A 14,969-nucleotide genomic window follows, 5' to 3' on the forward strand; every position below is an offset into this window, starting at 1 on the left:
AAATGGATGTGAAAACAGCCTACCTGAATGGAAGACTGGAAGAGGAAATATATGTGATTCCACCTGATGAAGTTAAGCGACCTTATCAAAGGGAAAGAAGAATGTGGGATTTGAAGAAAGGAATATATGGATTAAAGCAAAGTAGCCATTGCTGGAATAAATGTTTGCATAAAAGTTTGGTAAAACTAGGCATGTTACAGCCAAAGGCAGATCCCAATATATATCATAAAAGGAGCAATGAAGAAACTGTAATCATGGCCATATAGGTAGATAATTTTTTTTAATTTTAGCCAATAGTGAAAGCCAGATGGACTTTTTAAAAGAACAGTTATGGTCAGAATTTAATATGCATGATTTGGGGGAAGTTAATCAATACTTAGGCATGAAGATTCTATTAAGTGCCAACAGAGAAGAATTATGGATTGATCAATCTCTGTACACAAGAAAGATCTTAGAAAAGTTCAATATGGAAAATTGTAAACCTGTTTTTACTCCTATGGAAAACAATGCAAAACTGCTAACAACTGATGATGACAAGAAATGTAGGGAAAGTGTATCCTATCTGGAAGCTGTAGGAAGTCTACTGTACTTAGCACAGACTTCCAGACCAGACATTGCATTTGCCACAAATGCATTAAGCAAGTTTTGCAGTGATCCGAGAGAAAAGCACTGGATGGCAGTCAAGAGAATATTCAGATATTTAAATGTAACTGCTGATACAAGTTAAAATATTCTGGAACTGGAAATGTAAATTTGAAAGGATACAGTGATGCAGACTGGGGAAATGAGTTGGAAAGCAGACACTCCATCACTGGAAGTTGTTTTAGGCTAATAGGATTGATATAATGGTCTAGTAAGAGACAAAGAACTGTTGCTTTGAGTACTGTAGAAGCTGAATATATGGCCTTGTCCTACACTATCCAAGAACTTCTTTGGATCCGTACACTGATGATTGAAATAGAATCTCCTCCAATATTAAAGCCAAGTGTGATATTTTGTGACAATGTGGGAGCTATTAAACTTGCAAAAAATAATGTCACCAGTGTAAGATCCAAACTTATTGACACAAGGCATCACTTTATAAGACATCATGTGGAACAAGGGAATATAATACTCAGTTATCTATGCACAGAAGAAATGTTATCTGATCTCCTAACCAAGCCTCTCAGTAAGGACAAATTTCAGAAGCTGGTGAAACATTATGGTTTAACCTGGGATGTATAGTGTTGAGTATCTGAAAAATGTTTCTTCAAGGGGGAGTGTTGGGGATATGTGAACAAACATTTTCCACTGAAGTTAAAATCTTCTGGGTTGTTAGTCCGCATCATTTTTCTTCTAAAATGTTCGACGTTTCGACCCTTCTGCTGGTATCTTCCTCAGGATCTTTTCGTGTCCACTACTACAGTGTTCTAGCAGTAGTGGACACCAAAAGATCCTGAGGAAGATCGCAGCAGAGGGGTCGAAACGTCAAACAATTTAGAAGAAACATGATGCGGCCTAACAACCCAGAAGATTTTAACTTCAGTGACAACTGCCACGAAAGCCTGCAGACTTACATAAAACATTTTCCAGCGTGCATAGTGGCGCACAAGATATGATGTGCAGTGTGCATTAGACTCTATGGAATATACATGTTCCGTTTTTGTTGATGGGGCAACGTAGTATAATTTGGTAGTCAAATGTATTAATATGTGTTGTGCGAATAAAGCATAAGTTTATTTTGTCCATTAAATATTTGTTACCTGTCATTAGCTGCGTTAACCTGCATAAATACAACAGATGCCAGAGTTGTGTTAAGAATAAAGAAAACAGTTGTTGTGTACTAGACTTGTGCAGAAAATGTGTTTAAGATAAATGCTGAAATTTCCTTCTGTGCATGTCGTATTTTCCAGTTTTCATGTACTTCGCATGTCTTCATTTCATACAAACTTCCTGTTTACTTTCAATTTTCTATAGTCTAAAATGTTCGTGCTCTCTCTCTCTCTCTGTCTCTCACACACACACACACGCACGCGCGCGCGCAAATCCAGTTTTTCTTCTCTGTATTGCAAAGAATCCTACCCTAGCAAGAGTGGAATATTTCACGTATGTTTTGATTTGAATAAAACACAAAACTGTTTCTTCATGTTACATAGTATCACATGTGAAGTATATTTCAGTTTGAAACAAAGTGGCCACGAATTACGTTCTCCTGAGCTATCAGAAATGTTTAAAGCGGAAAAAAACCCTAGCTTCTACATCTTTTCTAAGGTTCACAACTATCAAAAGAAATGACCATTTTTCGAGCTCTGGATTTAAACAGCCTTTTATATTTATCACTAACAATAAATGAGACACATTTTGCACGGATTTAAAACATTTCTTCAAAATCTAACCACAGCGACACAGTGCGTTTCGTGTGCATGTAACACAAACTGTCTCCTTCCATGTATTTCTCTTTGCACCTGTAGCATCAACAGTAATTCAAATTGCTATTACGAATGGACAAATGGTGAAAACGCAATAAATATGAGTAATATTATTAGTTTAGAAGTCTGAAGAAAGTATAAAAACGTGACAGTTTCCATGAGATCAGGTGATAATTCCAGGTTAGTGTTCATATTTCACAACATGCGCAGAACACAATGCTCACGCCAGAGATGTTTCTACTCTGTGGATTATGGATGCAAATATATATCAAGCCAGAGATATTATTAAATTTTTGCTGTTTGTTATGATTGTGATGAGTGTGTTCCGAAATTAGTTGTTAGCGATAAGCGTACCGAGAAAATGTGGAAGGAAATAAGAGCAGGACAGAATGTGTTAGTGTTGTGGGGAAAGTCATCGGCGGGAGGAACTTTGGAAGATGTAGTGAAAGAAGTGAGGAATGTTACGGGAGCGAACGGGAACGTAGCGGTGGAAAATGCGGAACGTTTAACAATGGGTGCGTATTTTTTCATCCGTACTTGCGTGATTATCTTCTCTGTTTGTAGCACTTCTACCGGTAATATTTAATATTCATGGGATGATGCAAGTGTTGTTTCCAGTGTATGAATAGTATTGTACAGCATGTCAAAAATGCAAGTCACCGAACGATACCTCGTTCACAATTGTTCATATAACTATTTTGTATTAGTGCGGTTGTTACGTGGTTCATCGGGCAAACCTTTAACATTTCAGTGAGTTATTTTTCGCAATATAATGTATTCAAGGTTTGTCATGTTGAATGAATGGAATATTTCAGTATTCATCTGGACGTTGCTTGATTCCTGAAGTGTGCTTCAGAAAAGTAAAGACCATTATTTATAAATAGTATTACGCAGTTGCTCTCAAAATAATTAATGGCAAGTGTTTCAGTATTATTGGGACTCTCATCACTGTGGAGCGTCCCCAAACTCTGGTTAAGGGAGGTGGGATTGTGTGTATTTTTGTCGGATTGTGTATGACTGGATATGGATTCATATGATCAGACCAAAGATTCACATGTCGTTGTCATTATCATCTGTGTATGTGGTGTTTGTTGGAATGCAGTACACATTTCCACTTTTGATTTGTCATCATTCTCTCGTCCAGTGGTATCCAACATATCAATCTATACATCTTTTTCATACATAGTGTGCCTATGCTAATCTCGGAGCTCTGTGTTGACAATGAGGGGAGTTTAACATGGATAGTGGCTTCTGTACACTGTTGCATGATTACACATGGGATGGCTTTCCCCGTTTTTGTTGTCCAGCGTGAAACTAGTGAACACTTTGCTGTTGTGTGTCTCCCATATGTTGGGTCAATAATAATTAGCTTGAAGGCATTGATTCTCGTGGTAATTACCATTTTCTTTGATTCACGGTACATCTTGTACACTCTCGACATAATGGGGTGCGAAAAGCCCAGTACCTATACCCATGTTCCTGGCAGTGACAATCTGGTTCAATGAAGTGAACTTATATGCATGATACATTCCTATCCTGCATTCATTCTTGTCAGTAACAGTAAAAGCACTCATACTCTGTCATATGACATGCCAAATTATTCCATTCACTGTGGCAGGAGAAATGTCTGATTAAAGTGCTAATGGGGTAAGTGTACAAATTGTTATGATTCACAAGTGAAATTTACGGAGAAGCATGTATGGTGGCTAGTGCTTACCTTGGGTCAATGGAGGCATCCGATTCCACCCGTCAGCTTTGACCTGTAATGTAAGGGTGATTGCTTTGTATAAATAATGAGAAGAGGCTTGGGCTCATTTCATTTAAAATCACCCAAAATAAAGAAATCTCGCTGCCATCATGTCACAGATATTTTTGAAAGTTTTGTGTAAGAAAGTAGATAAATAGAAAGTGATAAAATATTTTTTCAGTTTTTTTAGGTAAAAACTAGTCTGGGGGCCGTTTTGAAATGTCTAGCATTTTCTCCATCTGGCGTCAGTATGAAAGGTAGGTTGAAAGTTTTTAACTACTATAACTCCCTTATTTATAAATCAGTTTTATTCAATTTGGTGTTATTAGAAAGATAAAAGGACCAACTATATCACTAAACTATAAAAATCCTGTAACTGTGCATATAAATATGTGCAAATCTGTAATTAAAGTCATTTTTCAACATTTTTTTTTTTACAAACTTCATGAATTTTTTTCGGCAAAATCACAAGTTTCACCATTTTAAATTTTGTCTCGAAGAATTGCTATTGTCATTCATTTCAACATAAAAAAAATGAGAAGGGTGTTTGTTCATTTAAAACAGAAAGAACATAAATAATATTACACGCGTTTCATTTTGTGACTCTTACCTAGTGGTCACAAATGATGATCAGTTCTCATAAAACACATTCATAAAATTCTAAAAAGCATTCATTCTTTCAAACAAATTTTCAATGCACGATATTATGTCTGATTCAAAAGTTTATAAACGACCAGTACTTGTACTTGCACTAAGAGCAGGCAAAGTTATTAAAATGTTTTCATACGGTATCCAGCAAACATCAGTGTAAAGTGGACATCAATAACTTGAGGAAGGGCCACTTAGACTCATGAACTTCACTTTTGCATCTCTGTATTCTTCACTCATCACCACCATTGGTTATTGTAGATAGCTGTGACAAATGTTTCTTCTTTAATTGTGTGAGAGGCAGTGTTTTGAATTCCAAGAGGAACTTGAATGCAGCAGCAACTTGTTTTCATTCAGTGGTTTGAAAAAATGATCCACTCTTGTCCCAGGAATGGTAGAACCAGTCTCATATCGTTTTTGTAACGTTTGTGAACTTTGTTATCTCCTCTGTTGTAACATAAAAGGTTTCTATTCCTGGAGCATGAGTTTTGGCAAATGTAAACAGATCTTTTGGACTTAAAATGTGACTGTCATATGGACGCTGTAAACTTGCTCTTGTTGCTAAATGTTTAATAGTACCACCAACTCCATTACATGCATTTCTGCCATGACTAGTGGGAAAAAAATTCCATTTTGCAGTTTCGCCATGATCTTGCTTGTGATGGCATACATTTAAAAAGTTCTTTAAGTTTTTTTATTGTGCAGAACTGCCATCTACGAAATACATAATATGCTGGATGTGTGGTAACTGCTCCAAAAGTGAGAGCAGTTTTCTGGAAAACGTGTTTGTATCATGTTGCAAACAGTTACTTATACAACACAATTACATTGACTTACTGCAATCATCTGTTTTACAGTACACCACGAAAGGATGAAGGGTGACTTGAATGTTATGCCAGTGAAATGCTTGTGCAGCATCTTGAAGCAAACTGGTCTAGTTCTCTGCAAAATCCACTATGATGATGCATGTAGTATCAGGGAGGGTATTTTCCTGATTTGAAGTAGTGACTCAGATTTTGATACATAGTGATATTATGTTAAGTTTTGAAGTTTTTGCATGAGATACTCAACAAATGCATTGGTAGTCTTCATTAATGTCTCCAGTGTAGATCGATCAGTTTGCATCAATTATTTGAATACTACATTTTCAAAATCTTGTAAGGACTCCAGCTCCATTAAAAAATTGTGCACTTCATATTCGTCAGGACACTGAGAACAGCGATGCAGCATGCACTCCTCATTTTCCAGATGGCACACAAGTTTCTGTAGAAGTTCAGTGTACAGTTCTTTCACATGTTCAGCATGCATTAACAGTTTTACATTTTGGTGATACATGCATACACATCGTTATGCATTCCACAACTGTTTACAGTAACATTCTTTTGGCCTAAGTTCACAAAATTAGTAAAACTAGTTTTGTCTTCAGGGTATTTTTCTCTGAAAGCTAAGTATACATCTTTCAGATTAGGCCTATGTAAAATTAGTCCTTTTGTCTTATTGACTCTTTTACCATTTTCTGAAGGGACAGACAGGAAGTTTTTTTAAAAGCAGAAATGTGATTTATGTCATCTTCACAGTAAAAATTCTGGACACGTTTTTCCACATCCTTACCTATTCTGTTTCCCACTTTATAACTCCCTTTTGACAAAATACAATCATCTTTTAGCAGTACCCTTGATTTCTTTACCATGTATTCGGTAGTGTCAAAAAACATTTGGATTTTTTCTATATCCATGAAGCTGGTGCTAAGGTAAGTATTTGTAGTTTTTCTTTAACAGAACTTCTGCTGAATTTTTCTGTAAGTTTTTGCGTTAAAGTATTACAGTCTGTACATTCAACACTGCCAGTTTCTTCACACACATTTTTCACTGGAACATGTAGCACTTCTGGTGCTGTTTGCTGGTATTTTAAAGCTATAAGCGATGAGACTTGGATAGAAAGTATTCTGGACGCCTGCCTCGTGCTCTCTTGGTAACTTTAAATGGTGAAATTTCAAGTAATTCAGAACTTTCATTGAGTTTTTGAAGAGCTGTAGATGGATCTGGTGTATATTCTTGATTTTCAACTTCATTCATCCATCCCTGGAAGGTTATCCCCCATAGGAGATAATATGTCCTTACAGCTTGTTATCCACAACTTGGTACCTGGGATAAGTCCAATGGTTTTATATTGCCTTGCCATGGTTAAAAAAAATAGGTTTCAAAGATTTCTTAGCAGTCTTTTTACCATGTTTCTTAAAAGGGTCATAGTAAATTCTTTGTCTGTCTTCGAATGCTCCCAAATAGAGCCTTTTGTGAGAAGTACAAACACTCTCAATATTTTCACAGGTGCATGTTAGCTTCAATAATTCAATATCAGCTTGATTCAGGCTTGACATATCTATTAAATCAACAAAGAACTGGATGCTTTGAAACTTTTTCTTGTTCTCTATTAGTCAAGAATGTACTATGAAGAATCTATAAGGGGAGAATGAGAAAGAGTTAATGACCACTTTATTAACTTATCTCTAATATTCACATTATGAAACAACTTTGTATTACAGTAAGACTCCTCAATGTGTAAAACTCCTCAATATGATATTCTAGAACCCTCACGTTGATAGTGTGACGTATTTTATTATAGTCAATCAGATGCTGCTATAGAAGCAGCATACATAAACCCTCTGATTGTGGAATTGAATTATGTTTATTTTAATTTGTTTTATTTATTTTATTTGAATTATCATATATAAGTAATAAATTTTACATAATGTCTTAACAGCCTTAAAATGAAATACCTAAAAATTAACTCTCAACTATCAATAACAAAATCAATGACAAAATAATTATATATTTATTACTTGGTTATATATTGTTAAAATGGAGTGGTTTAATGATTGGTTTGAAGGTAATATATATTTCAAGTATATAAATTACGTTTAATAAATAAATTAATATACAAATCACAATTTATTAATTTATAATTAAATTGATGATATCATACAGTGACTAAATAATAATTTAAAGAGTAATAACTAATTATAAAAACTCTTCAAAATGGAATTATAGATATGACTAAATTTTAATTTAATGTATTTTTAAATGAATAATCATTGATCATAATATAATTTTGTATGAAACAAAATTATTTATTATTAATAAATAATAATAATATGTATATGAATATATCATTATTTCTAATGATAATTGATAAAAAAACACGTGAAAAAAAACATTAAATAAAATACATGATCTTTTTTCACTCATAATATTTGATAAATAAAATTAAACAAAGCATATACTGCAACAAACATTTTTCACTCATTATAATATTTGATAAATAAAATTAAACAAAGCATATACTGCAACAAACATTTGTAGATTATAATATGATTGGGTGGTCTAGCGTTGCTTCATAAAAATTGTACAACACCAGAGGGCACTGTAATGCGTTGGAAAAAATGCAACCCATTGCGCTTATGGAAGTCAAATTAAGTCTCCCTGGTTATACATTACAGCACAACTATCCATGGATTGGATGAATTCTTTCTCTTTTCAATTTCAATTGTTCCTTTTCACTGTCTCATATTGAGGGGCCTCTTTTTCCTGAACGTTATCATATTAAGGGGTTTGACTGTACTTTCAAATAACCTACCAGACAATGGCTGCTTATGTAAGGAGCACAAAATCAAGACAAAAAGGTCCTTCAGATTATGTACAGTGCACAGACACACAAAAACTTGACACACACAGCCTGTGTTGCATGTGAGTGTTGCTGCTATACTGAATTTTTTATTGTTGTTTCATGTATTGTTGATTAGCTATTTGAAGCAATTAATTATTACAGCATTATTGAAAAAGTATAAGATCTAACTATAGAGAACAAACACCCTTCTGATTTTTTTTTATGTTGAAAAGTATGACAGTAGAACAATTTGTGATTCTGCTGGAAAAAAAATCCTGAAATTTGCACAAAAAATAGGTGAGAAATTTCATTAATTAAAAATTTTCAAACATTTGTTGCTTAGACACAGCTCTTTAATAATTTGTATATTATAGCTCTATTCTTTTACTTTCCAATGACACCAAATTGAATAAATTTGATTCATAAATAAAAAAAGTTATAGTGGTTACAAACTTACAAGGCACTTTGTTTCTCAGTGACAGTTGGTGAAGGAGCCCACATTTCAAAATGGTCTCCTAATTACAATTTTGCTCAAAAAATTCCAGAAAAATATTTTAACCCTAACTCATTATGTACATTCTTACACCAAATTTTCAGAAAAATATGTGACATAAGGGCAACAGCCACTGGGTGATTTCACATGAAATTACCCATTGAAGGTTCAGGTCACTCTACACCAAACTAGATTGTCTGTTATGACACTGCCTCAGATAGGTTGATAACAGTTCAGTGGCAAGATGTTTCCTTTATCAAATACTTATGTAGTCAGTACATGTTATTGGTAGATTTTTTTACATGTTGAGAGGATGGAAAATGTAATAATGTGCACCAAGAGTTGGATAGCAGTCTTTGACATTTGTTTATAATATTCTCTTATCTGGCTGACCATGTTAAGACTTGTGAACCAAACGCAAATCAGCAGGCTGCTGTACTTCGCCTTCTCTTTTGGCACCACATAAGTGCTCCTAAAAACTAGTTAGAATGCCCCCTCCCTCCCCAAACCTCCTCTTCTTCCCAAGACTAAATATGTTCAGGCAAAGGTGTTGCTGCTGCAGAATTTAGCTGTGAGTGGCATATTGTACTTTGCAGTGGAATATACTGAGAAATTGATGTAATTCACATACTGAAACTGTATTCGAGACTGCAACCTTACTCTTAAGTTTCAGTAAGCTGTAGCTAGGTTATTCTTCCTTACTACTCCAGTGGAATGTCACTTTTGTGTAGTTTGCAAGGAAACTTCAATGTGATTTACAATACCAAGATTAGTCTAGTGACAGAAATGATTCATATTAGGCAAACATGTCATAGATGATTGTGTGCTTACGGCTTGCTGTGAACAGAAAGGCTTCTTAGCATGTATACTCAGTTTTACTGCTGCTTCAAAATAATATTGAAAGCCAAGCTTTTAAGTACCAGAGTCTCTATCTTCATTATCAGTGGGTAAAATCCAATGCCAGAATGCGTCTTATGGGCCTTCTTGCTTTCATCTACATTTGTATCAATTCAAGAAAAACCCTTGTGTTGGTCCATGGTGGCTATGCCACTACCAATCTCAGTGACTGAACTGCATCACTAATGGCCCATGGCTGATAGCCAGGCAAGGTCAACCACACATGGGTTCCTTCTCAAATCTGAATGTGGGTGTCTGGCAGATTCCCATGCCTTTTGTGTGTGTCTTTCTGGTTCCCAAGGCATAATGCAGACTTCTTAAGGTGTGGAATGCCTTAAATTTGTTGCTGATGTCCAAAACTATTGCTTCTGGCAAACTGTATTGCTGTTCCATCAGTGATATATCTGGAACTGGAATGGCTGCAATTATCTGTTGTTCTGGAACCCAGCATATCTTTCTTCTAGCAGGTCAGTGAAATGTTTGAGCAGCTCCATGAGGATGCATGAAATTAATCAGGGCATCTTTTTCTTCATATGAAACTTCACAGATATTTCCTGTCCATCATTTTCCACCATAAATACAAGCAAAATACTGGCCAGGTTGTAGTTCAGTAATGGCAACATGTTTAGAAGCAACTTTACCATTTTATATGAAGGACAATGTATCATTTGACACTCTACGAACCTGAAGTCACTTTTCATCAATTGGCACAAAATGGTGATGCTCTCTTGTACCGGAAACTGTACATCCATCTTCAAAATGCTTTTTTGATCAATTTTTGCTACTTCAGTAATTTCTTTTTTGTGTAAATAAATTCAATGCCCATTTGTTTTGCAATATTCAAACAGATCAGTTGGTGTTAAGATTTGGTTTTAAATTGGACACCCAATTCCATCACATGGTGAATTCCCATGGCTTGTTCCGAAAAAAATTACATTCTGGATTAATGCCAAAATCTTTTGATGGTGGTAAAGATTTAGGAAGTTCTTTAAATTTTTGTACTGGGCAGGAGAACTGTCACTAAAATAATTAATATGCTTAATTTCTGTGAAAGTGCACTTCAGAGATTTGATCGAGTAAGTTAAAAAAACATGCAGTAGCAGATGACTTTTAGTTCTTCATTATCATTGTAGTAAATGTCAAGTGGATATGATGTAGCTTGGGTATTTTCGCAATGAAATTCTTGAACTGTATCTTGCACAATAAAGGAATGTTAATGTAATCAATTCTCCTGGTTTGAGACCTTCTTTAGCCAGTTGCAAATGCCTGCTCTGATTCTTTACAATGTAGTGGTGAGTAGAAAGGGCTGAAAGTTTTGTTTTTTTCTTCAAGAATTCTTCAACTGTCATTTCTCTGGTTTCAGTTGTATGTCTGTGAGTTTGAAACATTTGTTTAAATTGCAATTACAATGAAATCCAGAACATTAGCTGCTTACAGACGTTGATAAATATCCATGGAGACAGTTGGAAACATGTGCCCCAACAGGGACTTGAACCCTGGATTTCCTGCTTACATGGCAGACGCTCTATCCGACCGAGCCATCGAGGACACAGAGGATAGGGCGACTGCAGGAACTTTTCTCTGGCGTGCTCCCCATGAGACCCACATTTCCAACTTACTGTCCACACACTACATTTGTATTGTAGGTTTACTGGCCAGTGATCTTCTTCAGTGCGGATGCAGTCACATTGCTTGAACTCTTATGGGAATCGATAGATTGACTGCCGCGAGTAATGAGTGCAGTGCACATTTAAGTGGGATATGTGGGTCTCACGGGGAGCATGCCAAAGATAAGTCCCTGCAGTCGCACTATCCTCTCTGTCCTCGATTGCTCAATCGGATAGAGCAGGAAATCCTGGGTTCGAGTTCCAGTCGGGGCACACATTTTCAACTGTCCCTGTTGATATTTATAAATGTCTGTAAGCAGCCAATGGTCTGGCTTTCGTTGTAATTTCATTCTTTGAGAGCTGCAAGATCACCAGTGGTATCTGTTCTTTTGGTAAGAACAGATACAATCTTCATGTTTAAACTGAATTGGAGACTGACAATCAATATCTGCAAAAACACTTTCCTAGTACTCCTTTAGAGCTTCTGTTCCTGGACATATTTCACAGCAATGAAGCATGGAATCCTTAAGGCTTTTTCCAAATTACAGACAATTTTGCTCAGTATAATTTTATAATCTTCTTTTATTGGCTGTGTGCTATCATTAATTTCACATTCTGGTGTAGTGTGCAGACACAAACTGAATGTGTACCAGCTGCACCTACAGTCACACAGCACTTTGGCATTAATTCACAAAATTTGGAAAATCAGATTTCGATTCTGTTTTCATTGTGGTAAGCAACAAACACTTATTTTATGTTGCTCAGTAACAGGTGCTTATGTTTTTGAACCTCTTCTCCATCTATTCAGACCGTAATAGTAATTTTTATGTGGACAAGTCTGGCTACATTCTTCATCATAAAAATTCCAAGTGACTCTTGCCTTTACAGCATCAGAAAGCTTTTTCTTGCATTTACCTTTGGGCTGTTTCAGTATTCTCTGTTCAGCTTTTAACTTTCTAGCCTTTCTTACCATTCTTTCTGGAACGCAAAATTCTTCCATAGTCTTTATGATAGACCAGGGAACTAAGGTTAAAATTTGAATTTTCTTGTTATGATATGATATATGTAACATTCTTCTCAATTCGTAGATCAACAGGCTGTAATCTAAAAAAGTCAAACATGGCTTGCTTGTGCATTGTTGCTCCAGTTCACTGGGATCAAATCCTCCAACTTCTACAATTTTCTTAATAATAGCACCTTCAACTTTATATATTTTTCTCTATGCATAGTCTGTTGCATCCCTTGCACCAATTCGTTGAAATTTTAAAGGTGGTATTCCAACGGCTGTTAAGCTTGCATTCAAATTGTGAGAAACATTAGTCGCATCATCTTCATCTGATTGAGCCGTAACTTCCATTTATGATTTTTCATTATATAAAATTTTTTTCTACAGGATGGGCACATTTTTTGGCCTCGTTTAATGTCAGATGTGGTTATCCTTTTTAGCTGGTCAGCTGTTTCCATGTTGATTGAGAGCAAATTTTTTTCATGCTGTATGGCTTTTCTTACTAAAAGTGTTGCAGCATGATCTTTGCAAAAATTTAAACCTTTGTAGTAGTAAAGGTCATGATGGAAGCATAGTTCAGCATTTTCAGTAGTGTATAAACCACTCTGTCAAATAAGCAATTCTTGTTGTTCTAATGAAAGTTCCTTTGCAGCTTTCAATCCTGTTAAGGTGTTGTATGTCATTAAATGGCATGGGGAACCTGCATTTCTGTAACTGCACCTATTGTCTTGATCTTGTTTCTCCATTTTAACCACAACTTGCCCACCCAATAAAACATGAGCATTATTGGGAGTGTCAAAGACGATCTCGGTTTGTGGAAGGCCGGCATATACCAGATTCCGTGTCAGTGTGGGAACAGACAGTGCGGACCATCGAAGATCATTGCCGAGAACATCAGAGGCACACTCGACTTAGGTACTCTTAACAAGTCAGCAGTCACAGAGCACTATTTGTCCAAAAATCACGGAATGGACTACATACCAGGGTCTTGGCACAGACATCTAAATACTGGGACAGCATCTTTAGAGGGGCTATTGGAATTCATATCAGGGACGGACTCATCATCCGAGATTGCGGCTACAACCTCAGCAGGGCATGGGAACCAGCATTGAGTCTAATTAGAAAGACCCTCAGTGAAAGAAACGAACGGGCGACTAGGATGGATGAGGCAATTACACTGACGCCACCACATGCACCAAAGCCAACGTCTCAGCGACTGCCGGCGCACGGCACTGGGCGCGGACTGCAGAACAACACCTCCCAGGGGGAGGGGATTTAAGATGACCACCCACCCTCAGGAGCTCAGTTCGTCAGTGCACCTGCCGATGGCGACATGTCTGATCGCCGAAATATTGTGCCCGTTGGGCACTATGGACTGTTCGAGCAAGAAATACACTGGGAGAAACTGAAGAATCACATCATATACCTCTACAGGGAGGAGATGTATAGCAGCATGAAGAAATTCGACAAGCTGTGCCACTGAAGGAGTCGTTTGCTGAGTGCTCTTGCTTTTCTGAAGAGATGTCGTGCCGATCAGGTTGTGCCAAACTTTGCTAAGGTCACGCATCACATCAATTCTGCAGCAGCTATGAAGCTATGAGAATTAAGAAGCATACTAGCCTCGCCTTGGTTTGTGAGAGGGTGCACTTTATCAGATGCAGCCTTGAGTACAACTCCCAGGAACTACTTAAACTACATCAACAACTGAGACCTGGGACTGGATTGGTGGGGTTACATGGGTGACCACCGATTCTGCACATAAGAAGGCCTCGGGACGGCAGATATATAAATTCTCTCGTTTCTCTGACAAACCGTCACTGGGGGCCCCACGCAAGACTGTCATCAATCTCACAGACATTGAGCTGACTGGGGATGCAGTTTCTGTTCCGGAGAAGCGGGCATTGTCAGCGCAGTTGAACATATTGCTGCGCGACTACCACCTGAAGCAGCTGAAGAAGTATGCCAGTAAACCTGCCGTGGTCTGACGATAGCTAAACCGATCAAGTCGAATATTACCAGCAGGGGGAGGTCAGTCATTCGAGACCTGAGACAGAGTCCTGAGATTGTTGTCTTTCTGGCTGACAAAGGCAGTGCTATGGTTGTTCTTTCCCATAACGACTACATTGAGAAGATGCAGAGCCTGCTAAATGATGAATCTTGCAGGAAGATCAATGCTGACCCTCCGAAGAAGATGGAGAACAAGACTAGGGTTCTTCTCAAGGACGTGGATTTACCAGAGGGTTTTACCAAGAAATTGACACCTCAAGGACCTGTACCGCCAAGACTTTATGGACTCCCTAAAGTACACAAAGAAAAGGTGCCATTACGCCCAATTGTCAGCAACATTAGGGCACCTAAATATTTGCTGGTCAAATACCTGGCAGAATTACTAAGCCCTTATTTAGATAAATGCCCTCATCACGTTCGTAATTCTGTGGATTTTGTAAAACGTCTCGACAACTTCGAGCTGAAAGACTCAGATATCCTGGGTGAGTTTTGA

General features: G+C 37.0%; 1 protein-coding gene across 2 annotated transcripts in view; it reads left to right on the forward strand.

Moving 5' to 3' along the window:
• Window positions 1-2,682: 2,682 nt before the first annotated feature.
• LOC126175007 (anamorsin homolog) overlaps window positions 2,683-14,969 on the forward strand; it is a 43,348-nt gene continuing 31,061 nt past the window's right edge. Inside the window, exon 1 of one of the 2 annotated variants that reach the window (XM_049921493.1) lies at window positions 2,683-2,923. In XM_049921493.1, the coding sequence (XP_049777450.1) occupies window positions 2,770-2,923 (154 nt within the window). In that variant the 5' untranslated portion in view covers window positions 2,683-2,769. Of the gene's footprint in view, window positions 2,924-4,390; window positions 4,413-14,969 lie in introns of those variants that run through there. The other variant, XM_049921494.1, reaches the window with a different exon arrangement.

Source organism: Schistocerca cancellata, chromosome 3 (genome assembly GCF_023864275.1).
Source record: "Schistocerca cancellata isolate TAMUIC-IGC-003103 chromosome 3, iqSchCanc2.1, whole genome shotgun sequence".
Taxonomy (NCBI): Eukaryota; Metazoa; Arthropoda; class Insecta; order Orthoptera; family Acrididae; genus Schistocerca; species Schistocerca cancellata.